This window comes from Epinephelus lanceolatus, chromosome 5 (assembly GCF_041903045.1).
Source record: "Epinephelus lanceolatus isolate andai-2023 chromosome 5, ASM4190304v1, whole genome shotgun sequence".
NCBI lineage: Eukaryota > Metazoa > Chordata > Actinopteri > Perciformes > Serranidae > Epinephelus > Epinephelus lanceolatus.
The window spans coordinates 8,054,218-8,077,493 of NC_135738.1; the positions used below are offsets into that span (position 1 = coordinate 8,054,218).

At 42.0% G+C, this 23,276-nt stretch overlaps 1 protein-coding gene across 3 annotated transcripts in view; it reads left to right on the plus strand.

Moving 5' to 3' along the window:
- Positions 1-23,276, plus strand: part of gramd2ab (GRAM domain containing 2Ab) — a 48,027-nt gene that overhangs the window by 1,873 nt on the left and 22,878 nt on the right. The window contains exons 1-2 of one of the 3 annotated variants that reach the window (XM_078167651.1): positions 15,931-15,977; positions 16,067-16,180. In XM_078167651.1, coding sequence (XP_078023777.1) covers positions 15,946-15,977; positions 16,067-16,180 — 146 coding nt within the window. In that variant the 5' untranslated portion in view covers positions 15,931-15,945. Of the gene's footprint in view, positions 1-15,930; positions 15,978-16,063; positions 16,181-23,276 lie in introns of those variants that run through there. The other 2 variants (XM_033634343.2, XM_078167652.1) reach the window with 2 other exon arrangements.

Below are 23,276 nucleotides of genomic sequence, written 5' to 3' on the forward strand. Positions count from 1 at the left end.
CTCCACTATGTTTCTCTGGGAATAAATTGTACTTTTTACTGCACTACATGTATTTAAAAGATTACTTTACACATTTACATTATTAATGCAAAATATAGTCAGCTAATTAATTATGATGTATGATTATTGATGAAACTATCTACAAGTATCTTAAGTTAGAAGGTTAAATGAGCTCCATCTTCACCAGATGCACACTGGTGCGATGGTCAGCAATGCCACCTCACAGCAAGAGGGTTCCTGGGGTTCGAACCCAGGGCGGGGGAGCCCTTCTGTGTGGAGTTTGCATGTTCTCCCCGTGTCAGTGTGGGTTTCCTCCAGGTGCTCCAGCTTCCTCCCACAGTCCAAAGACATGCAGGTTAATTGGTGACTCTAAATTGTCCGTAGGTGTGAATGATATAATACATATACTGTTCTTACATTGCCTAATGAGTACTGTCGGAGCCATAACATAGTTTGGTTTATATTAGCCGTATCTAAACAAGGTGAATATAAATATACACATGCAGTTATGAAACTGAACTCAGAGTGGAGCATTCATGTGTGAGGTGCATGTAGGTGAGCTCCAGGTGATGGCAATCAGGTGTGTGGAACAGGAGGCAACTTTTTTTTTTTTGATACTTCAAGTTTATTTCTCTGATAATACTTCTATACTTTTACTTAAGTAAAATTGTCAGTGCAGAACTTGTAACAGAGTATTTTCACACTGTGGTATTACTGCTTTAACTTAAAGGTCCAGTGTGCAGGATTTAGGGGGATACATTGCAGGTGTGTAATATAATATAATAAGTATGTTTTCTTTGGGGTATCATCACCTGAAAATAAGAAACATTGTGTTTTCATTACCTTAGAATGAGACGTTTATATCTACACAGGGAGCGGGTCCTCGTTTATGGAGATCGCCGTGTTGCACTGCCATGTTTCTACAGTAGCCCAGAATGGACAAACCAGACACCGGCTCTAGATAGAGACATTCATGTTTTCGTATCGGCCGCTGTAGTTAGCAGCCCCTCCTTGACAAGAGTGTAGCAAAGTGTTTGTACCGGTTTAAATCACCTCAGGTCTCATTTATAAACATTGAGTACACACAAAACGAGGCCTGAAAGAGGCGTACGCCACTTCCCACGCAAAATTTGTGATCTATAAATATGGACTTGACAGGAGAAACTTTCACCCATGCTTACGAACATTTTGGAGACAGGGAATTGGTGATGCAGATGTCGAGATGGAAGCCTGATTGTGGAAATTTACCAATATTTCTGGTGCACACCATTTTTGGCTTTTGTCTGTACATATATTTTCAGTATGGATCAACACATTCTCACTCTGACCTTGTCACATATCGACATTTGCTCATGGACTTTCAACGTCCACATACGACATGAAAGGTACCCTGGGTGTGTTGGTTGTTGACATTCTGGGACGCCGTCTCAAGTTCTGCCTGTTGCATGTATTGTCTTCTTTCTAAATACGCTTCTGTTTTCACAGGAAATGTACAGTTTGCGTACAATCTTTCAAAATAAACACACTACATTGGTACATCAATGCAAATTGGTGTTTTTTTGTCCTTCAACAACAAACACACATGATTGGGTTTAGGAAAAAAGGACAGGGTTTGGCTTTATAATCTTATGGGACGTGAACACCGCTCTCTTGGGTCAAAGTCGGTGTTTGTTGAACCCATCCACCACCACTCCTGCCCACACCAGCCGGACTTTTGCTGCCTTAACTTTTGTCCTTGTCCCGCTGCGTTACCCCATGATGCCACTGGGCGCCGTTAAACTGTAACAGCAACCAGCCGACGATAAAGGACACCTTTTTCATTGGTTTCTGACAAGTCACTTCCCAAGTGCCGGATTTTGACGATTTCAGATTGAGACCTGGAGACGGAGAGACCGCTGTGGATAATTTTGCTCCCTGTAAAAACTTCCTTAAAGCAGCTGTGCGGAACTTTACGTTTTCGTTGATTATAGTGCCCCCTTTGGTCAAAGCGGTATGACACCCACAGCCTGGTGTCGTAAAATTCCGACTGCAGCCAGTATTCGGTTTCATTCGTAAAATCTCGACTGCAACCGGCAATTACCGCATGCATTTGTTTTGGAGAGCGAGAGGAAAATCATAAATGTTCTAGTGTAGCCCTGAATTTCTTATAAACTGAGGACAACTGCCTGCTGTGTATTTGTGTTCATGGTCACAGTCACAGATAATTTTGTGACGTTTGTTGTAACGTTACTAGACAAAAGCGGTTCACATCAGCTAACGTTAAATTTAGCTTGCTTATAACTTCCATGTCGTCATATATTGAAGTGAAACAACGTCTAACAAGTTGCGGTATATTCTCTAAATAAAAACAAAAATTACATACCTGTCGATTAGGAAAAGGACCAACTCGGGATCAGTTTTAAAACCTTTCAAATCTCCCACTTGGTGAATGCCCGACCGAGGTTTACACGCGTTTGGGCTCGAGCCCTATCACTGTTCTGTTTAACCTTCTTCTGTTCTTCTGTTCTTTTTCTTTTAGATGGTGCTCCTTCTTTATCCGCCATGACATCGAAAGTACAACCAAGTCCTTATAGATACATCTGGTAAAACTGTTATGTGTTCAGCAATGCCTGTTGCGTACCGCTTCCTCGAAGAACACTCTCTGTAAACACGGCTCTTCTTCTTCTTCTCTCAATTTATTGGCAGATCGCAAACAGGTGCAAACCACCACCTACGGTACAAGAGACTACTCCCTACTACATGTCATTTAGCCTGTTTCTTAAATCCTACTCGTAAACATGGCTCCTTCTTCTTCTGTGGTTTAATGACTGCGGACCGCTGCAGGCGTGCAGACTTCAAACCGTATTCTGGTTTGCTGACTTCCGCTGTGTGTCCGACCCGACCGAGTCTACGCTAAATAGCCATATAGAGAAAGGCTTTTTTGTCGCTGTTGGGTTCAAATAAATATGCGGATCTTCAAGGAGGGGTTATACGAACTAGGGACAGTTTTATAAATGGTAAAAAGTTCCGCACAGCTGCTTTAACATCTGGCTCTTATTGTATCAGAGAAAAAGGGTGAGCACACATTAGCAGGTGCAAGGCTAACGGCTCATTTCCAAGATGTCAAACCCCGTAGGAGAAACACTGATTTATAACATGAAACTGCTTTATTGGTTCTCAGTTTAAAAACAGAGACCTCTGCAGATAATTCGGTTCCTGGTTATAACCTCCTGAGCAATGAACACTGAAGGAATTCTAACCAGGAGAAGTTTCTACGCCAACAATTTCCGCTAACTCTTTCACACTGTACCTTTAAGTTAAAGACCTGATTGCTTCTTCCCTCACTGCAAAGCACTTCATGGTTAAAGGGATGTGTTGCACTACATTTCTCTGATAGCTACAGTTTCTTTGATGTAGAGAGAACATGATAAATTTATGAGATATGATGCAGTATAATAGATGAAAAGCTCAGCACAGCGTCTCAGGTGTTTTCAGTGACTGTAGCTGATCAGAGGCTGAAGATGTGCTGTAATTAACATGGATAAGAAAGATTAAGTTTTAAATTACAATTGTTTCATCTTGTTGCATGAAATATTATCTTGTGCATGTAAGATTTAAAAAATAATAAGCTTTTAAGGACCTTTGATGAGCTCCATAGTTTAACACTCTGATTGCATAATGAGTACTTCTACTTCAGGTACAATTTGCTTGTAATACTTATTAACTTTTACTCGAGTACAGTGATGAGCGATGGCTGTAACAGAGTATTTTCACACCGTGGTGTTGCTACTTTTACAGTAAACGATCTAAGTACTCCTTCCACTGCTGGATGTCACCATATGTTGGTTCACAGAGGCGGAGGAAGATCTGAATACACAGCCTGGTGTTTTGGCTCGGCCCGCTCGCTGCGTTTTCTGTTTCCTCGTGTGTGTTCAGAGGCTCTCGGGTCTCTCCGGCACCGCAAACAAAACACCTCAATCACTGAGAGGCGGCAGAACCGGGCGACTTCCAAAGAAAAATCCCACAGTCCTCCGCCCACAGAGACGTTTATCACAGTCCTTCACCCACAGAGACGTTTCTCACCTCCTCTGTGGGATTCAAATTAACTGTCACCTGGGTTATTACTCACTGTTGTCACTCATCATCTCGCCTCATATTAGTATCATAACAACAACTGTGATATTATTTACATGATGATCTGAAACGTCTTCATCTGTTTAACAAACATTTTTTTTATAATTAAGGATTTTTATGTGTTTTTATGTTATGTTTTATATTTTTCATGTCGTCGGGAGGAAGCAGTGAGCTACAGACAGGAAGTCAGACCGTACTGAGGGACGGAAGACAATAGGAGAAATATAATAACACCAGGAAAGTTCCATCCTTTAAATGTTAAAAAGTAGAAGTACTAATACCACACTGTGAAAATACTCCACTACAAGTAAAAGTCCTGGAATTAAAACCTTATTTAAGTAAAAGTATGTGTCAGCAAAATGTAGTTAAGTGCAGTAAAGAGTTTCCGTGTCATTTTACCGCTGCAGATGTTTAAGGGTGAGCTTATTTGAACTCTTTTATATACTGTTGGGGTTAATCTACATCGATGCATCATATTCTATATGATCATCATGTGTTTGTAGCGTGACTGTCCTGTGAGAACCATGAATCACTATAAAGTCAGAAAAACAGCCCTGTTTAACATAAACATGAACAAAACATAACAGTAAAGCAATTTAAAAAAAACTTAAAAATTAAGGAAACAATTTGAATCAGTCAATAAATAAGTAAATAAATAAGTTAAAATAAACAAATAAGTAACAAAATAGAAGAATATGCCAGCTAGAAAAACAGATAAGGAGGTGGATGAAACAGTTGTCTGAAAAGAAACAGACACATGCAGTAAAATGTACAAAATTTACCTCTGAGATAGAGTAGAGGTATGAAGTAACATAATATGAAGTTTGTACTTAAGTGCAGTACTTGAGTAAATAAAAGTACTTAGTTACTTTCCACCTCTGCCGTTGTGACATGTCACTTTTCAGTTGGTGAGTAGACGTCGTGAGTCGACCTGTGCAGCAGGTGCTGTGATGTATGAACAGACGGAGGAGAATGAGTTGTGGTTTTAGTGGAATATTATTTTCTTATTGTTTGCATACATTTCATTAAAGAGGATGCTGCTGTGGTGGAGACCAGTCTGACCATCAGGATAAACCAAACTGACTGGTTTCACTGGTTCTGCAGCCATGGACACAAACCACATAGAGCTGGATATCAGGATTATATCTGGATTATGTTCTGTCTGTTTAGATGATTTGATAACGAAGCTTCATTGGGCAAGATACTTAACCCTAAAGTGCTCCTGATGGCTGTTCCATTGGTGTGTGAGAGTGTGTGAGTGGTTACTGAGTAGGTCAACACAGGTGGCACCATGTGTGGTAGCCTAGGGCACCTGTGTGTGAATGGGTGACTGTGACGTAACGCTTTGAGTGTTTGGAAGACTAGAAAGGCGCTATACAAGTCCATTTTAAGGGATTTTGTGCAACTGTGTACGTTGCTCAACTTAGGAGAAATTAAGCCGTAAGGGTCATAATTATGGAGAAAAGTTAAGGTGTTTTGTGCAGCAGGTCCCAGCGCTTAGTAATCTGTGAACTTTCCAGAAAGACACTGGTCGCTGGTTTTCAGGCAAACAAAATGGAAGAGAAGCGTGCTCTGGCCGTGTTCATCCCAGCTGAACAATATGTCGGATGAAAACTATCTATACTATAACAGAGACAGAAAAGCTCATTTGTGAGAGCACATCAGTCAGACACTGAGTTTGCTGGTGCTTTTATCACCGCGTTGATGAAGTGATATCTTGTACGACTGTTATCTGTGTGGTCAGCCCTCTGTTAAAGTAGTGTCATCAACACTGACACTGGGAGGGCTTTTTATATGAAGCGCTGAGATGAAGCGCCCTGCCACTGCTTGTCTGCTATAGAAGAATGCTTTGTGGACACAGGCCCTTACTGACCTTTTTCAGAGCTTTCGACTGCATCACATCATCTTCATCAGCAGATCAGGGTTTGTTGTGTTGCCATAGAAACGGAATTGTTGACAATGCGAGCCTGGTGACTGTTTCATTTACAGTTCCTGTTGACTGTCATGTAATCTCTCAAGACAGATTCTGCAATTTACATTGTAGAATCTGTTGGCAGCCCTGTGTGAAAGACGACTGGAGGGGGGGGCTTTAAGGTTTGAACGATGCTGCGCTTTAGCCAATCACAATGGAGGGGGCGGGGCCGAGACATGCAGGTGTCCCCAGGAAATGTGTACCTACAGAAACGGCAAGGTCCGCGTCCATGGTGACCGCTCCACCCAAAACGCCGTCTCGTCAACGTGAAAAAAAATTTTTTTTCCAGCAGATGTCTTAGTTACAACATGATTGAGCTAACTGGAGTAGTTTCACGTCGTATCCGACAACAAGAGGCTTTTAACAGATGACGTCCTGATGTTAGCTTTGCTGCTGCTGTTAGCTGTCCCTGTCAGCTGCAGCCACTGATGCTTTCTAGACATTGTGATTTCCCAAAACTGAATAAATACCACACATAGCAACACAAAACTGCTTTGCTAGCTCAATAATGTTGTAACTAAGATATCTGCTGGAAAAAAAAAAAATCACAGACCGTTTATTGAGTTGCTACAGACACCGCTAACGGGGCTAACAGCTAACGGTTAGCCCAGCTAATCTACGATAACCATGTTATTAATTACAAAACGTGCACACAGAAATAGTAACGTTTCTTCAATCATTGTGTTTATAGACTTTACAAACATCAGATTAGTCTACACGGTCATATAGTGACATGAAAAATGTGATATATAGCTAAACTCTGCTGGTTTTCTACCCAAAGTATTTGTAAACAACAAGGCGATTCCCTGGGGGCACCGCCAGAAGTGAAGGCGGTGAGCGATCCCCGAGGCCCCTGCACTTCTGTTAGTCGAAAAACTCCGGGCTGTGCCTCCAGAGGTGGCATGTCAGTTCATTGATGACTGTTGAGATAGAAATTTGACAGAATGCTCTTGACTCAAGCTCCAGTTACTCGCTTTCAAACCATGTTCCTGAACTTCATCTTTATTATGGTCAGGAAAGAGACTTGTTTAGAGACACGTGGGTCACAAGAACTATACATGAATAAATAATATAAATGTAATGTTAGAAAATACATGTAGCTAGGTATCGTGATGAAGAAGATGATTGAAAGCTCGAGATCAGACAGACAGACTAAATGTTTTCTCAATACGTTTTCCCTCCCAGCTCTTCAAAGATGGCAGCTTGGTCCCGAACGTGTCAAACAATGATGCTCTAGGTACCCCTGCAGTTTCAGTTTTGAACGCATCAGTTTCCGTAATTTATGTGCATACAGTTTCTTTTCAAAATAAACTTCCAGCGTTGGTTTACTTCGTTATCAGATTTACTTGGTTAGGTTTACGCAGCAAAACTTCTCGGTCAGGTGTAGGAAAAGATCATGGTCTGGGTTTGAATGACGTTGGGTTTTGGCTTCACATGGGACATGAACATTCGTGGGTGAAAGTCCTGTGTTTATTTGGCTCATCCATCCCCCCTAACCTCCTCCCTACGTTGACTTTCTTGGATTTTATACTGCGTCAGTTGCTCTGTATGTAATTATGATGCAGATGGGTTTACTGTGGAGTTAGCTGGAAGCTTGGTGCGTCTCATAAAGACACAAAAGGGAGCCTTAGTGCGTCAGTATCAGACACTGAGGGCCACTGACCAAGCATCAGTATTTGACTATTTGAGTGAGAATGGCATGGTTTTCTTTGGGTGGTGTGTGAGCTCAACCTGAGAGACTGGAGGGAGATTACATATCTGGAAGGTAGCTCTGAGTTACTTTGCAGTAAAAGCAGTTGAGTGTTGATGACGTTCAGGGTCTGATCAGATAACTCCTGGGCATCTCCTTGTGGGAAGGAAGGGACCTGAAGCAGAACCGGAACTCAGATTTCCCAACCCAGAGGAGGAGCTGGAGGATGGCTGGGCTACGTCAGTCTGCTGATGCTAGAAAATGGATGGAAAGCTCCTGTGTAGCCATGTGAGCAGCAACCACTGTGGTCCAGACTAAAACATCTCAACACCTATTAGATGGATTGTCATGACACTTCATTCACACATTCATGTTCCCCAGAGGATGAATCCTGCTGACTTTGGTGATCCTCTGACTTTTCATTTAGTGCCATCATCAGGTCAACATTTCTGATAAAACCAGACTTGTCTCTGAGCCTCTTCAGTGACATCCTTGAACATTGATACAGCTCCATAATGAAGTCCTTGGTCTTTTATTTTGAAGGACTGGCAGAAAACCTGATAATGTTTGCAGAAACATTTTGTGTTGTCAAACAGAACTGTGAGCCTCGAGCTGCGTCTTTAACCATGTGGACGTCTCTGAAGACTTTATGGGATGGCCTGCAGGACTGGGTCATCCTTCTCCGTCCTGCAGGACTCAGTCTTTCTGATCCATCTTATAGGACTTGGTCATCCTGATACGTCCTGCAGGGCTTTGCCATCGTACAGGACTCAGCCTCCCTGCTCCATCCTCTCAGTTAAACGATGAGTGTGCGACCTAATGTGTGACGGCTGGGGGTGGAACAACAGCTTGAAAATCTAAAGTGTTTCCCATTACAGCAAACAGCCTGCGTCTCCCTGAGGTGCTGCCTGATTTAATCAGCGGGGCACAACTCCTTTGAGAGGAAACCAACAGGCGTCTCCATGGAAACCAGGAGGAGGAGTAGGAAGGAGGAGCAGTACCTGCTGTCAGCTGGAGGGAAGGAGAACGGGCTACATGCACGTCAGGATCATGCCTGTCACCATGGCAACTGTGGTTCACGTCCACCTTTGATCCCTCAGTGCATTCATCGAAATGTGTTCACTGCTTTGCTTCATTCGATCAGCAGGCCAGTGAGGTTTAAACTCCTCTGCAGATATCTACACAGCAGTCCCAAATGTCCTGTTCTCCCTCCTGACATCAGATTTATTGATCTGGTGTTTGCCTTCAGTTCATCAACCAAAGGATTAGTGTCAGCTCTGTGTGGTTTGATAATGGGTCTGACATGTGCCTTTCTCACCACAACAAAAGCAGCCTGGTAGCAGCACACAGAGGTCACTGCTCCTCTGGTGACAGATGGGATGACGTCCTCAAGCAGGTGCACTCATCCTCTATGTGTGGTTGTCACACTTCAATTCAAAGCAGCTACAAGGACTTTTTAACGGGTTATGCAACAGTCTCAGTGCAGCAGTGATGCCTCTGTATGATGTAAGCAAACAAGGCCATCAGTGAGAGGACCGGCTATTTCTGTATAGTTATTCTTAATGCTTGTCCCTGGGTCAGATTCTTAAGACTTATATTTACATTTTCGCAGGCTAAGTTTGGCAGTGAGTCGTACGTTCGCCAGTTATAAGGAAGCAGAGAGAATTTTTTTTTTTTTTTTTGTCATGGCATTTTGTGGTTATGGCTGATTCTGGGGCAGCATGAGAAGGAGAACAAAAAATAGATAAAAGGAACAGTGATAAAGCGTGGATGAATAAAACAAGTCAACCTCATTCAGCAGCTGGAGAGAACTGATTCAACACTGATCCTGAATCAGCCCGCTTCCTCCTAAGTCTGGATGTAATCTAACAGATTTTTTGTTCTGATGCCTGGTTCACACTTCATAATATCAGCCCGATTATAGGCCAATGAAGCTTCGTACAGTGTCGGCTCGGATCGTGAACAACAACGAGTCTTCCAACAGTAATCCATCGTTTCATCTTGTGTATAGCTTTATAATTTCCTCTAGGGACGTTACCATGACAGAATAAAAACGGGAAAATGATGGTGTGAAACAGCAGAGGCACTTGAGCAACCCAGTGAGTACTGCCATTAGCATCAAGCTAGCAAACAATGTTATTTTCTCATAACAGAGACGGACATAAAGTAAAAAAAATAGTGGTTTATACTGACCACTTTTTTACACCTGCAGAGGCCACCAGCTTCATTATAAGTGGGCCGTTATTTATTAATCCCTCTGTATTTTTATATTTTTACTTTTTATCCGCTCCTGTTTGCCTTGATAAAGTTAATGCATCGCACCTTCATTTCAAACTCAACACTTCTTATATCCATTTGAAATTAAAAGTCTAGTAAAATTATCGTTGAGAGAATCCCTTCATTTTCTAAAAAGGCTTTTATTGTGAAACATTTGCAGGAACTTGTTGTGGAGGAATCAGTGACTTGTATGTTTGTATGCGGTACTTCAAATGTAGCTTCCGCCATCTGGTGGTATTTTTAACGGTACTATAATAACATTTCAGCTGGCACATGAACAGACACAGTGACTGAAATAATAGTAATAATAATAGAAATAGGACAAAAATAACTTGATGACATCACGCACGTCGTGAAAGACGACTAGGGATGTTTGGTCGTGGACCATCATGTAGCCCCATGTCTGTCGGCCAAGTCACAGCACACATTAATGACTCCACAATCGCGTTATCTGACATAGTGACTGTTTTAGAACAGATAGAAATGCTGTATAGTGTAAACCTGGCATAAGGAGCTGTATCCTGCTGTTGTCTTATTATTAAGAGGACATAATATTACTAGGAAATGTTGATAACCTTCTCAAACAAAGTACCGAGCAACAGAATCTATTAGTTGTAGGCCTACATGTGACCTTGGTTTATGAACAGTACTAAAGCAAATTTGACTTTGTTTTAATCCTTACATAGACACAAAGAGATACATGACCTCATGGCTCTGCATCCTGCAAACAGCTGCGTTTAAAAAACTAAAATAGGATTAAAAATAATAATCTTTTTTTCACTTGCTTCCAAAACAAATAGATGAGCTGCCAGATCTGGTGCCCTTGGAAACACTGCAACCTCTGTCCCCAGGTGGCATCACAATCAACACAAAATAAAATAGTTGCTATAAATAGGCCACATCTCTCAAGAAAGAGCGTCTAAAATGTAGTTAAGCTCACAGGATGTGGACTGTGGGTAAGTCTGTTTCTAGCCGCCTGTCTAAACAGTAACACACTTCCTGCATGTTACCCCGTCACAACTAAAAACTAGTCCTGCACAGCCAGACCTGTCTCCACACTTTATTTTAGCGCTGTGTGTGAAACAACAACATTTGAGGCAGAAACCTACACGCTAAAACAACTTATAATGTTGTTTGTAGTGTTTCAGGAATTAGCCGTTCTAATTTCAGCGCTCCCCTCTCCACCAAACCAAGTTCCCTCTCGACACTATTTTGCAAGACCACTATTGCTGCATACTACGCTAAGCACCGCCCAAGACGATTCTGATTTGTTTACAGATATACAGACAACCCAGAGTGCTTTGTCTTTGTTTGGAATTATGAAGGGTTCAGCCAGACCTTTCTGCAGCGCTGCCACAGCATGTTAAAGGTCTCACTATGCAAGACTATCTAAAAAGTATCTCAGAGTCAACCCCAGGTGCAATAAATGTAAAGGTTCCAATGCATCACTGAACCATAGTGTTGGCTGTAGTCTGGCGTCGAACAACTCTGGAGGGATGTACAGAAATGTCAGTGCAGGTGGAATCAGAAGTTTGGTCCTGATAGAGATGTTTGTGTCACATTCAGCTTCCAGATTCATTTTATGGTGACATATGTTAGAGATTTACACTCTCCGTTATATAGAGCTTCTCCATTGGTACTTTGGGGCGAGCCAAGTCAAACTATTCCGTTTCTATTACCATTTTAAACGTGCAGAGTTGTGACAAGTTGTTCTGAGTTGCCCCCAAAATGGACCATCTCCAGGGCTGTGCCAGAACACACCAGACTGCCTCCACCTGTAGTGACATCAGATGGGCTTCGTCATCATCATTCGGCATCAGTGACAATTCAGTAACATGTTTCAATAGCCTCCAATGCTACTGTCAGACATACTTCGGCAGTTTCAACTGTGTCTAAAAAAAAGTGAAGGTAAAATAAAATGGCAGCACTTTGTCTGAGGATGAAACACAAGCCATGCTAATGTTTGCTGTTTTGGAGAAGACTTTGCCAACGCAACAAGAAATGAGAAGGTCCTCTGAGACATAGCAAGCGAGCTGCAGGAGATGAGTGTCCAGCGTAGGTTGAAAGAAAGTGGTTGACAATAACAGCAGCAGGGCAGACAGGAAAACCTTCCGTAGGTTCACAGGCACAAGTGAGTCATCAGTCAAAGACACATCTTCAAGTGGGGCCCTGTTGTATGGAGATGCAAATCTGGGCTGACGCGTCATGTTGAGCCAAGCCGGCATGTGTGCACGAGAAAGGACTAATATAAACACAAACCATGTGATGTCATGACATGCACAAAGTCATTTTCATTGTTGGATATCTGGAGGTTAATATGCATAAATATTGAATATTCAGTGTCGCAGATTCTGTTGCTGCTCAGAGAAACTCTCAGAGTGAAGAATCAGCTGTACCTTGAATTATTGTGTAATCTCAGTCAATTTGAGGTTGAAACTGGAGAGAGAAGAACCTGATTGACACATTAACAAAGGTCTCAGATTTCTGTGGCTCGACATGTAAACAGCCCGACTTCTGTCTGTTTTTAATGTACACAGACGTCACAGAATGAGCAGCATGCGAAGCAGGTTTGTGATGCACACACCGCAGCAAGGCCGACAACCACCGAGTGAAATGTAACTGCTAAGGAGTAATACAATGAGTGCTCTATTTATAGGCTCGGCACGTTCCCCTGGTAACTGATCCAATAATAAAATAAATCAAATGGATGTAATCACTATGATCAGTTTTCCTCACAATAATCTAGTCGATGCGTTCCACCTCACTGGCTGTTCGAAAACTGCCTTTCTGCCCTGGATTCAGCCGACATGGAGCCCAGGAGCCAAACACTTGATCTGAACAGGCCTCTTTTCATGCCGTTGCCATGGCAACAGAGGGGAGAATATCCCGGCTGCCGTGTGTGTGTGTGTGTGTATGTGTGTGTGTGTGAGAGAGAGAGGGTAGGGCACGTTTTCGGGTGTGTGTTCGATCTGAATGTCTCAGCAGGTCTGTGAGCGCTGACACAGATCAGACCAAAGGTTTTCTCGGCAGCTCTCATCAGAACGTGGTACCAGGACAAGTTCTAGTCGTCGTAGAAACCGACGGCAGTACTGATCCAGTTTTTAATTTGGTATCAGTCACCACTACTGAATGATAAACCCAGAAGCAGCTGTAGTAGCTCCAGTCTGATTTCCAGTCCTTACTCTGACACAATCACAGTATTAACTCTGGAATGTTCTGCAGTCCAACCCTTTAACTCAATCTATTATTCATCCTGGTTCCAACCTCACAGCTAAATCTGTTACTCACCCTGCTATCAACCACAGCATAATTGCAGCATTACTGCTAGTGCAGGTGCCAGATCTACCAACAGCCCTCGTATTAAAGGGATAGTTCAGATTTTTTGAGGCGGGGTTGTATGAGGTACTTCTCCATTGTCAGTGTGTAACCTAAAGTAGATGGCGAACAGTACGCCCTCGGTTTGTAATGGCAGGCTGGAGTCTAACATAGAAGTGAAGCAATGTACTGCTGTGGAGGGGCAGCAGCAAACCTTATTTTAGACACCCGAAACAATCAAAGTCAGTTGAAGTGTATGCTATAAACCAGTTTTGAGTGGGCGTCACACTTTCGTCACAGCAGTCAGGTGCGCATACTGGTGGCAGAAAAACAGCGGACATCGGAGAGAAACAGTCGACACACCCGGAATAAAAATGTCTTATTGTGCCGTTGGATGTCAGAACATTTTTATAGAGAATGCGGTAGTAGAAAATTAAGTTTGTCTCCAGTTAATTATAATCTTGATATTCAGGATATAATCTCTGCTGGATACTCAGTAGAGGAGTGTGTGTTTGTCTTACATGAACAGAATCACTGAGGTGGTGAAAGATAATTCATCATCAGAAGGAACTGTAAAAACTCACATTTGTTAAGCATTAATTTGGTTTATTGTCCTGAGGTAAGACTGATGGAGACGTCCCCATATAATATAATTTAATTAGCTAGGTAACGCTGTCTTCTTATTACCTCCTTGCAGTGGCGGTTCTAGCCTAAATGGCATCCTGGGCGACACCCTCCTCGGGTTGCATTTACCTGACCGAAAACAACGCAGCTCACACAGCAGTGAACAATTGGAGCGGAGCCTGTGTTGCGTTCAGGTCGTTGTCATGTAATTTACAAATTCCAGGACTTGCCGCACCTACTGCCCCCCCACAAGTCATGACAAAGTGCCACCCTGGGTAAACGCCCATTCGGCCCATACTGCCTCCTTGATCATAACAGAATAAAGTAACTTTCACCACTGCTCATTTTAAAAAGGACACCACAAGAAAATGCGTTCTTCGTTTAGATTATCAAACAGACAATGGATCATCGTTTTTTGTTTATAGCTGTCAGCGATCAGCCATAGGTAGCATGCTAGCTACGTTAGCTACATCACTAATGTTAGGGTGCCTTTCACTTTCCCTGCCTGGATGCAGATGTGAACGGATCTAAATGCACATTATGGGCTATATGTTAACATAAACAAAGAACGTGTTTTCTTGCGGTGGCCTTTCTAAAGTGAGAATGATTAGAGAAAAGTCAAATCATTGATTAAGGAAATTACTTCATAGGATTTAATTATACAATCAAATCATGAGTGAACAAATCATTTTTTTTCTTTATTTATTCATTCAATCTCAAGGCTACTGTAACCAAATATTGGTCAAATTGTGTGCTGAACTGAAACAGTGTGAAGAGTATATGGCATTGTCAACTCCCAGTTTTCCAGTCACACCATATTTATGTTCAGAGACTCCAGTATGCAGAAATATTTAAATACATCATTTTGAAAAAAGGCACTGTTCCTTTATCCCTCGACAAAATTTAGCGTAACTTTGGAGCATAATGTGGCCCCCTTTCCCACAAGATAGCTTAACCTGATTGGTACCAACAGTATGTGATACTTCATATCATAGCAGTGTCTTCACCGTCGCTTTAAAACCAAGCGCAATACAGCAGGTTCTCTTTTTAAAATTAGTCTGCCTCACTTCTCACCATCTGCTTCGCTCATCATACCTGCTGCTTTTACATTTTGTTTTGTTTTATTTTTTGCCAGACAGTTGGTCATCGCCTCTCTTCTCCTTTCATTTACTTGTTCTCTCTTTACACTGTTTTTTTTTAGAAGCTCCTGATTTTTGGTGAGGCATTCTGACTTGGCTGGTCAGGCTGCAGTCCGCCTCACATGTTTACATCAAGGGCACCTCTGAGTTTTGCACAGCAGGCACCTGACCCATGTCAGATAGACTGCACCATTTCACAATACCTGCAGGGTGGTGGTAATATCAGGCGGCACGTTGAAATGTGTTTTAATGATAACAGTACATTTATTCATCATGTAAATACAAATAACTTGTATTATCAGATACACTTGATCCCATTTAAGGGTCAACCATAGACCTTTTCATAGGCCCCCTCTTGGCCTTTGGCTGGGGTCACCTGTACCCTTTGACACCCCCTTGACAGCGGGCCTGTCAGTGTGTGAACTCTACTTCTTCAAAAATAGTTCTTAGGTGAATATTTTGTGTTTCTACTCAGCTGCTCTCAGACTGTGAAGAAGATGGAGGTAAAAACATTCAATACATTCATCCAGAGAGATTTTCAGAGCGAAACCAGAGGAATCAAAGTGTTTTTATCAGTTTAATATCTCGGTTTCTGCAGTTTTAGAGAGAACCTGCTGGTCTCGTCTCATCCCTCACGTGTTTACTTCTTCTTTAGCTTACTGGATGTTGGTCACACTTCTATATTTAGTTATCCGATGCTGCATCCCTCACTCTCCCTCCCACTTCTCACTCTCCTCCTGATCATCATTTCACAGTCTTCCAGAGCAGTCTTAATGTAACACTGAGCTACACTACGAAGCTTTATTTATAGCACCATGAGGCGACGGAGCAACCTGCAGACACAGAGGTGTTCTCCTGAAAACAAACCTGAATCATGTGATTTCAATCTGAAATATTCTCAGTGTTTAACGCTGTTCTGCCCCCCTGACCCTCCAGGCCGATAATGATGATGACGGAGAATATGGAGCAGAGTGATGATGTCAGCGTCCTGCACGCCCATGAGGTGGAGCCCCCCAGAGAGGAGGACGGACACTGCCCCCTGCCCTTCAGGTAAGTAACTAGTTTAGCTTTAATCAGACTGATGCAGCCTGACGGGTTTTTGGGGAAGAAAATATTCAGACTAAGCTGACTGGTTTAACTAAACTGAGTTTTACAGATAAGATTAAAGGTACAGTGTGGCGGATTTAGGCGAATATATTGGCAAAAATTAAATACAATACTCATATTTTTTTTTTGGTCTTTAGTGTATAATCACCTGAAAATAAGTATTGTTGTGTTTTTGTTACCTTGGAATGAGCTGTTTATATCTACATAAGGAGCGGGTTGTCTTCCATGGAGTCCACCATGTTGTTTCTACAGTGCTGTGCTTTCGCGTCAGCCACCGTAGTTCTTGGCATACAGAAGTAGTTTTATTTCTACAACCTCACTGCTAGATAACACTAAATCTTTGAGAGGAAGAAAAAATGCCATGAAAAAACAAGCATAAAAATATTAGCACGGCTGTTTGAGATGTTGGAAGTTGATTACAGAGTTATTTGATTAATATGACAAACGTTAAATGCTCCCAGCGAGCGTTACTGCAACATCTGTAATGTTGGCTGACACTTTCGGCTCCTCCTCTTACTTAAAAAATCTCCCAAATTACATCATTTATCATAACTAGAAACTGTAAAAACTGAAATTATCTTTGGATTTTCAAAGTTCCTATGGTCCACGAACACATCATGTGCAACGAATGCTTCCATCAGAAAAAAAAAATTACCAAATTTGAGCTTAAAAAAGTGATTTTTCATGAAAACCACTTTATTCTACATCCCATTAGCCAAAAATAAACCGTTTGCACAAACTAAGCAACATGCACAATAAGTGGATAGCTGAAGCTCCAGGATTTTGTCTTCAACTTTTAACTTTTAGTAATTTCTGAAAATCTAACAACCTAATTTAAGTTGGAGGGGGGTCATCCATTTTTTGCCAGTCACTCAGGGAAGCTCACGGAAAAATATTTGTAGCTTTAGGGAGGTTCAAAATTAAAAAAGAAGAAGAAGTCTCACTCTGGCCGCCCCCCTCCTCTGGTAGATAAAGATAGTCCCTTAGTGAAGTCAAAAAATGTACTGACCGTGAAAAAACACATGATGGATTTTGTCCCTCCCGTTATTATTCTTGTCTTACTTCTTTGGGGTGGTAAACGTGCTCTGAATTCTAGAACTACAGTAAAAAGTAAGTGTAAAAAAGAACCAGTTACACTGTGGGCTACAACTTGGAGACTCCCTAAAGACGCAGCATTTCACCTGGGTGGGCGTGGTTTTTCAGGATGCAGCAGTGCACGCTTCAGTTAGCTCCGTGACCACCTCAGCCTGTTCACATTCATACTCTACAAGATAACCTGCTCGTACCTCTGTAAGAACGCAGAACAAACATTCTGAATTATGATGAAAATGAAAAGCTGGACATCATCATCATCATCGCATCATCATCAAATCCTGCTTAAGGACTGTTGCGATGTCAAGGGTCCTTCAAATGCTACCGAAGACCTCGTCCTTCCCTCAGAGAAGTTTCAAGGATGCTTGTGTGTGTATCCTCAGCGGGATTGAAGTACCCACAATTCATTTGCACGATTTGCCAGAATTAAAGGCAGGGCCTCTTCAGTGACACACACCTGGGCATCTGCTAGCCTGTTCCAATGTGTGTTCACCGAATGCTAGGAAGGAGAAGCACTGACTGAGAAACGCAGGACATGAAGAACTGCTTCCCAGGTGAAATGCAGAGTTTTTAGGGAGTCCCTAACGTGAGCCTTTATTGGTTTTATATTTTATTAAAATTAGCATTAAAAGTATGAACACTGTAGAAAATTTTAAAATTCTGAGACAGATAAGGAACATCTTTCTGTGTGATTTTTAAGTGGATTTATGGACATTTATTCTGGATGGACATCAGAGATAACGAGATCCTCGGGAAGTGGAAGTGTCCAAAAATATGTTTTGTATGTCTGCAGGTTCAGACCTCACTGAGTTATGAGTGCGATTTCTGATACAAATTGCGGGTTTCAAGTACCCTAATCTCCTCCATGATCTGTGTGTCTCTGCTGCAGCTCCGACTGCTGACTGTTTTGATAAGCGGCCAAATCAACCAAACTACAACAACTTCCTGTTGTTAGCACACCTGCATGCACCTGTCCTCTTCACCTCACACTGTACCTACACTGTACCTGACTCACCTCTCTCTCACTTGCTATTGGGCACTTGCTATGAGTACTTGAGTTGAGTACTTGCAGTATAAATACAGATATTTTGGGGCATAAACAAACACAGATGGCGGCTTTGTGGTTAAATGCTTCCTCTCACACTTAACATTCTCACTGGAGAGAGAAGCAGCGCTCAGTTTAGTTTTGATCTGAGGAAACAGATGAGGTCAGGCTGCAGGTGGAAACCTCCAGCAGCTGCTGGATGTGGACGAGGCTCACAGCTGGAGAGCAGGTGAATCCAGATGTTGTGGACACACACACAAACACACACACACAAACAGTGAGTTGACTTGTGTTGGTACAGGAAGGCAGCAGGAGACTCAGTTATGATACAAAGTTTGAACAGACCTCATGTGGATGATTCACCGCCAGATCCCTCCTCCTCATAATCAACCAACTCCATCATTAGTCCTGACAAAGGGTGTGTGCATGTGTGTGTGTATGTGTTTGTCAGGGTGTTTGGCGGGAGATGAAAGCCGAGGAGACGTGCAGGACAGACAATAAACAGAGAGGGAAAACCTCACTGTGTCTCTCGCTGCTCTGTTATTCCTGTCACGTACGAAACAAGCTGCAAGAAGCTGCCGAATCAGAGGCTGTGTGTGTGTGTGTGTGTGTGTGTGTGTGTGTGTGTGTGTGTGTGTGCGTGTGTGTGTCTGCGCGTGTGTGTGTCTGCAGCACGTGCAGTCAGCTCACGTTTCCAGGCAGCAGAGCTCAGAGAGAGACAGAGAGGCTGATGGGAAGGAGGTGTGTGTGTGTTTGTGTGTGTAGCTGGTGTAAAGCATTAATTCACTTCTGCTGACAGGAAGCTAATGTTCCCTGAAAACCCCAAAACAGCCACGCACTAAAACAACGGGATGCAGCAGGATTTAAAACAGTGAAATTCATTCTAATGGGAACTGGAAAATCTCAGCGGAGTGCAGATCTCCACCAGGCGGCCACCCGAGCAGCCACTCAAGACAAGTCTTGTAATTTCCTTGTCAGTCCTTGATGGAGCAGCAGTGTGTTGCACAGAGCAGTTTTCCAGCTAATAGGCACTTAGTGAAGATACAATATAATTACAAAGATGAATGTATTTTAATAATTAAAAAACAGCCAGAAATCTTTGATCCATGTCGTTCATTGCTGAACATTGAACAGTATTAACAGTATTAACTTAAGTATTAACTTAAAACAGACCAAAAAAATAAGCTGTTTAACTACCACCTTACTTACTGATTGTAGAACCTGATGGAATTGTCCCTCCTGGCTTCCTTACAGTCAAGATGCCAGCAAAGAGAACAAAAACAGGGACTAATTCATCTTGTCATGCCTAACGTCTTTGTATCATAATATATCTGGCACGGATTTAATCTGCAGGTTTAAAATGAGACCAAACTTTTCTATGGATGTCAGTTTTCAAGCCACGACGAAGGCCAGAATGTGTCCCGGAACAGACGGTGAGGTTGGTTGTTTTTATATATGAGATGATTTCTGTAAAACTGCACAGCTGGCTAAGAAGAGTCAGCAGTCAGTGACAATATAAAACAGGTTTTTCAACTATGAGGAGTCACTGCAACCACGAGAGGTCCTTAAGCAAACAGTCATACTAGTGTATGCAAAATAAGAGGATAGGCAGATTGGTCCAGTAGTTTGTGAGAGTAGCTGTGGGCAGACAGATACACACAAACACACTTCACTCAGGTAAACACATGACCAAACACATTGTCCATGTCCCCCCAGGCTTATGCCTTGTAGAGATAATAAATCTGTGTGTGAGTAGAAACCTGTTTTGCTGTAGTCTGAGTGGGCGGAAGTTCGCTGCATAGATCAGCCTCTCATTGGGTGGAACGAGCCACCCGCTGAAGTCCTGCCCTACCACCTCCGGTTGTGTAGCAGTTTTCAACCGTTTCAACACGCCCTTTACTAACTTTTGCGGTGTTTGATCTTGTGGGGATGTAGCCATTTTTCTGCCATGGTTTGCGTCCTGTAGGCGTTATTTTTGTGGGCGTGTTACACCAAAACCTGTTTTCCCCCGGCAATATTTTTGCAAGCGCACCGTTGCTGTGGCACTGCCCAGAACGATTGTGATTGGTTGAAAGAAATACAAGCAGCCAGGGCGTTTTTTTCTCCAATCTTAAAGTGAGAGTCAGCCCAGCCAGACCTTTCTTTTCTTGAGAAAGGTCTGGTGAGCGAGACTAGTTTTGCTGTGGTTTGTTTCTCCCTCCTGGAAAGCAAGTAAGAGGAAAGGCCCAGATGCACCAAACAAACATCTTAGAACTAGCAGCAATGAAAACCGAGTGTCACGTCCCTTTGCTTCGCCTGTGTCTCAGCAAAAAAGTTGTACCTGAAGACACCACAAAGACCACAGCCAACAGCCAACCAGCATGTACATTCTGTGCCTGCATGAAAGGAAATAACTTCCCACATCAGCAGACGGCGGTAGTCTGTAATCATCATTCAGAAAGGGAAACCGGAAGACGGTCATGATGCTAGTTAGCCATTTAGCACATTAACAACACAACCCAATGTTGAGAGAACAAAGCATATTTACAAACAAATTTTCAAAGTAAGGATTGTTGTGTTTTTGTTACAAAATTTCTTCTGAAGAGCTGAATGACTAAAAAATCATCTTATCTCATATAACAGGTTTGTTTTGGTCTCACTCCTTCTTGACTGTAGCTTTTTGTTTACTTTCCTCACTTCAACTTCTCTTCTTATGCACTGAGGTGAACTGCCAATCAGAATGATTTCATTCACTGATGGGCTCTACCGTCTCCAACACGGATTTGGGATGCTGAATCCGCCACAAAAGAGCCAACAAAGGCCAAAGGCTGCACAAAAAAGGGCAACAGATGCTCACTGATTGCCCAACATTGACTGACGGATGACCATCAGCTTGGCGTGTCAAGATCTTAAAAGTATTTCACAGTTTTATTTTCATATCTGTTATTACAAGTTTACGTTGTGAACAATGGGAACCATTTTTCAAAGAGGGGTTGCCAAGTTTTCCGAAGCGTCCCGTCCATATTGACAATCATACACCAAAAGTGTATTTCACAAAATCTTAGATGATGTATTTTTAAGAGTTGTTTTAAATCTGTCTCATGTGAATACTAGGGCTTTAAAAGGTGTATTTTTAGTTGCTGTTGTACCCTTAAAGTCTTAAAAGACACTCAATAGAGTCATCCAATACTGTCATACTGAATTCATGCTGGAATGTCTTCTGCATTGTGTCCATACAGCACTCCCCATGAATCCCTTCTGCATGTGTGAGCAGGTTGAATCCTGCACAGAATCAACAACAATAAGCAGAGAGCTGATTACAGAATACACAACACTGCTAGAAAACTGAACAGGATCAACAATGTGTTCTGATAAAATATTAATTAAACTTCACTTTGTATCAAATAGTCAGCAAATGTTCAGCATCGTTTTAACTGTGTTCAGCATGCAAACAGGAGATTATCAGACGTGTCGGCGGAGTGTGAACTCGACCTCTTTCTCTGCTCCACTTTCTCCATTCAGCCTCAAACTGTTTGCATAATTACTCCTTTTATCTGTGTGTGTGTGTGTGTGTGTGTGTGTGTGTGTGTGTGTGTCTGTCTGCCTCCCAGTAGCTCCTGTGGACAATCACTCCTTTCACACACATGCACACACACACACACTGAACTCTCCATGCTCCAGTGTACCATCTAAAACCTGTGGCTGATGGGAATTCTCATCCCCCATTTTCAGTTGACTTTTTTCACATTTACAAAATAAGTACTTGGTGTTTTACTGAGGTAAAAGTACAGAAGTATTATCAGCAAAATATACTTTAATTGTCAGAGTTAAAAATTCTTGTTATGCAGAAAGGGTCATATTATTATAGATAGTATATAATTCTGTTTTAATCGCTCATGTAGCAGCAGGTTACAGTTGTTTATATTCATCATGTTGAGCCAATTTTAGATACTTTTAGTACTACCAGGTAAATTAGTAATATATATATACTGCATTATATAATGTTTTTTTATGTAAAAAAAAAAAAAAAAAAACATTTACAGTGTTTGTACAGTTAACTGTTTGCACATTTATGTTCACACTTATGTTCACATTTACATGATAAAATATTCGCAGCAGCATTGTTAAAACAAGGTTAAATAGTCTGCTGGATCTGTCTCAGTAATTCTCACACACGTTTACCTCAGTCCCTCTAGCTGCTCATTGGTTAGTTAAGAGACATGTGACCCATAACAAGGAAGTGTACCCAGGAGAGATAGCTGTTGGGAATCTGCTGATGTGTGGAGAATAGTGAAGTGCTGCTTAAGGGAATATCTGTCTCCATCCTGCTGTGTACTCTCAAGAAGAGTGACCCAACCACCACACATCAAACCCTCACGTTACAATAGCACAGAATGAAAGTCGTCAAGTACAGAGCAAGTATGTCAGAATTTCCTTTAAAGGTCTAGTGTGTAAGATTTAGGGGGATTTAGCGGCATCTAGTGGTGAGGATTGAAGATTGCAACCAACTGAATCTTCTCTTGGTTAGAATTCCTTCAGTGTTTATTGTTCAGGAGGTTTTCACTGGGACCTGAGTTTTCCACAGAGGTCTTTTCCTCTCTAAAACAAACAGACCAGGTGATTTAAACCAATAGAAACACTGAATAAAGCAGTTTCACATTACAAATCAGTGTTTTTCTACTGCTTGTCAAGGAGGGGCTGCTAACTATGGTGGCCGATACGAAAACATGAATGTCCCTATCTGGAGCTAGTGTTTGGTTTGTCCATTCTGGGCTACTGTAGAAACATGACAGTGCAACATGACAATCTCCAAAGATGAGGATCTGCTCCCTATGTAGATATAAACAGCACGTTTGAAGGTGACAAACACACAATAAATCTAATTTTCAATTGATTTTACACTAAAGGAAACATACTCATTAT